The sequence below is a fragment of the Quercus suber genome, unplaced genomic scaffold (genome assembly GCF_002906115.3).
Source record: "Quercus suber isolate HL8 unplaced genomic scaffold, Cork oak 2.0 scaffold_4, whole genome shotgun sequence".
NCBI lineage: Eukaryota > Viridiplantae > Streptophyta > Magnoliopsida > Fagales > Fagaceae > Quercus > Quercus suber.
Window position 1 is genome coordinate 845,029 of NW_027069470.1, and position 2,835 is coordinate 847,863.

The following is a 2,835-nucleotide window of genomic DNA, read 5'->3' on the forward strand; positions in this document are numbered from 1 at the left end:
TTTCTATTATTTCAGCAATCTTCTCATTAAAAAAAGTCACAATACCCAATGATTCAAAAAAGTTCCCACGGTTTAATGAACTAAAACTTTCATCATTACCTCTAAAAGCTATAGCTTGAAAGGCAAGATACCGGACAATAAAAATTGAGGCCTTCAGTTGCAATCGATTATTTGCAATTTGTTCAGTAGTGAAATGATCAACTACCCTTTGCAAATGCTGCGATTGGTTCATCAAATCCTTACACATTTGCTCGGCAACTCTATGAGCTGAGTTAGGATCTTTTCCTATATGACCTTGAAGATAACAATCTTTGCCCCCAACCTAATAATAAGAGATCAATTTTTTGTTTCTCTCAAAAAAAACGTTTCTTTCCTTTTTTTTTTTTTTTTTTTGGCACATTCATCTCAAAATGATCAAAATCTTAATTCATGTTATTTTTAACTTGCAATCAATTTCTATTAGCAAGTTAACAATAGAGACTAAATTGACAACAAATTGAAAATAACAATAACTAAATTGACTACTATCAAAATGTATGAACCAATTTAATAATAAATTAATGACCCTAAAAATATAGAAACCAAAATAATATTTCACTTGAATTTTACATTTACACCCCAGTTGTTATTCAAATCCCCCAAGATGAAACCCATAGCAGTTGTAATTTGTCTTCCTCTCAAATCACTAACCAAAATTACCAGTGCCAGTGGACGGCAAGGTAGTAAATACTAATACCAAATAGCAGGTGTGTCCAAAACAAAGGTCAACATTTTCCATCCCCACTCCAAATTTCAAAGAAACGTGGGACAACTTTTATTATTTTTTCTAAGACCAAGGAAATATTCTAGTCTGCACAGCACCATGAGCAATGATAGACTCTTTGACCAAGCCCATACATCATACTACATTGTAACACCGACCCACAAATCCCACGTGCCTAAAGCCCCAAGAATGTGATCTTCCCTCTATATAAACTAATAGCCTACCACAATACATGACACAACACTGCCTTATCCACCAATACTCTTATCTTCTTTCACTATCCAGAAAAATAATTTCAGGAATCACCAATGGCCTGCTCAAGCTCTACAAGACCCAGTAAATATCTCTCACTTCACAGGCCTTCTTTGTTTGTTCCTCAAGTTCCTTTAATTGACCCTTTTGCTTTGTTTTTGCAGCCAAAGTCCAAGAACTGTTCGTGTATGAATTCAATGAACGTGATCGTGGAAGCCCTGCCTTCCTCAAATTGAGCCAGAAATCTGTCAATTCTCTTGGAGATCTTGTCCCTTTTAGCAACAAAGTATGTTCTTTTAACTTCTTTTCTCATCCTCTTCTTTTAACATGAAACATTAAAGTTGAAAAGAAAAGGATGGGCTTTTCTTGTTACAAATCAAATTATACAATTCTATTTTTTATATAAATAATTTACTGCAACTTTAGTACTATGTACCCACTTTTTTCATTATCATGTATAAGAAAAAGCCCACTGATTAATTTTTGTAATATAACTTTTACCGCAAATCTAACATAATCAATTCTAAAGAGTGAATTTTAATCACCAACAATTGACCGCTTCAATAAGTTGTAACAAAATTTGTTTTGGGGGTAGAAACACTATTTATAAAGGTTATTTCGCATATATGACTAGAAGGTTTGGAAGTTGAGTATTTTTTTTTTCCCTTTATCTTTTCATAGCTATATAGCGGAGACCTGCAAAAGCGGTTGGGAATAACAGCAGGCATGTGCATTCTGATTGAGAACAAGCCAGAGAAGAAAGGTGACCGGTACGAGGCCACATACAGCTTTTACTTCGGGGACTACGGTCACATATCGGTGCAGGGACCATATTTGACCTACGAAGACACGTGTTTGGCTGTGACTGGTGGATCTGGGATATTTGAGGGGGTGTATGGGCAGGTGAATCTGCCCAACCCGATTGTGTTCCCCTTCAAACTTTTCTACACCCGCCCATTTGCCACCCCTAATTTGAAGGGTATTGAAGACTTGCCACAAGAGCTTCTTGGTAAGCCAGTGGAGCCAAACCCAGCTGTTGAGCCAAGCCCTGCAGCTAAGGCTTGTGAGCCCCAAGCCACTGTTACTAATTTCACTGACTAAACTTGGTGACTTGTTGTATTACTGGTCACAGGGATGAGCAATAAAATACAATGTTGCATTAATTATTACTACTAATGCTTCTTAATGGTTCAATTTAGTGCTTTTGGCGAGTTCCTAATTTTATATAATTGACAGCTATATCTTGCTCGTTTACGTGCTTTTACTTATTGTTTACTAATTGTCTCTGTTCAACATGTGGAAGTGGATTAATATTTTATTTGTGATGCCATTCCAGACGTATGATAAAATATGGCAAATGTTAACACTTGTTAAAGCTAAAATAGCGCGAGTCTCACTTAATTAAAAAAATTGAATAATTTAGAGAAACTGTATAAAAGTGACCTAAAACTTATAAAGTTAACAAAATACTGAAATAGAGATAATAATTCTTACACAAAGTACAAAAATTCTTATACAAGTTAAAACGCAAGGTAGGAGAGAACCACCACGCCAAAACAGAAATCTAAAGAGAAAGAACAAAAGCACAAAACACAAACAATAAACAAAACGCTGACTAGACAAGTTACAGAATAGCGCTAGTGCGATGTCATTATTAAGTCCAGAAGGTTATCCTAGGCAGCAGTAGCACACCTTCAAGATGGCATTTGGAGGCTCACTAGGCTAACTCACGAGGTACCATAGGATAAAGACTAAAGACAAAGCATATGTACATAATTAACTTCATGTCAACAATCATGACATGTGGCCTTAAATGATGA

General features: G+C 35.7%; 1 protein-coding gene across 1 annotated transcript; it reads left to right on the forward strand.

Moving 5' to 3' along the window:
- Window positions 1–978: 978 nt before the first annotated feature.
- On the forward strand, window positions 979–2,187 carry LOC112015607 (allene oxide cyclase, chloroplastic). The gene is made up of 3 exons (XM_065770672.1): window positions 979–1,099; window positions 1,180–1,301; window positions 1,697–2,187. The coding sequence occupies exons 1-3, from the start codon at window positions 1,072–1,074 to the stop codon at window positions 2,114–2,116; spliced, it is 570 nt and encodes a 189-aa protein (XP_065626744.1). The 5' UTR covers window positions 979–1,071; the 3' UTR covers window positions 2,117–2,187.
- Window positions 2,188–2,835: the final 648 nt, after the last annotated feature.

Bases quoted from the DNA above. Each gene is read 5' to 3' on its own strand.
- LOC112015607 (XM_065770672.1), top strand. From the start codon at position 1,072: ATGGCCTGCTCAAGCTCTACAAGACCCA. The intron at 1,100-1,179 runs GTAAATATCTCT...TTGTTTTTGCAG, and splicing joins CTCAAGCTCTACAAGACCCA to CCAAAGTCCAAGAACTGTTC. The intron at 1,302-1,696 runs GTATGTTCTTTT...ATCTTTTCATAG, and splicing joins TTGTCCCTTTTAGCAACAAA to CTATATAGCGGAGACCTGCA.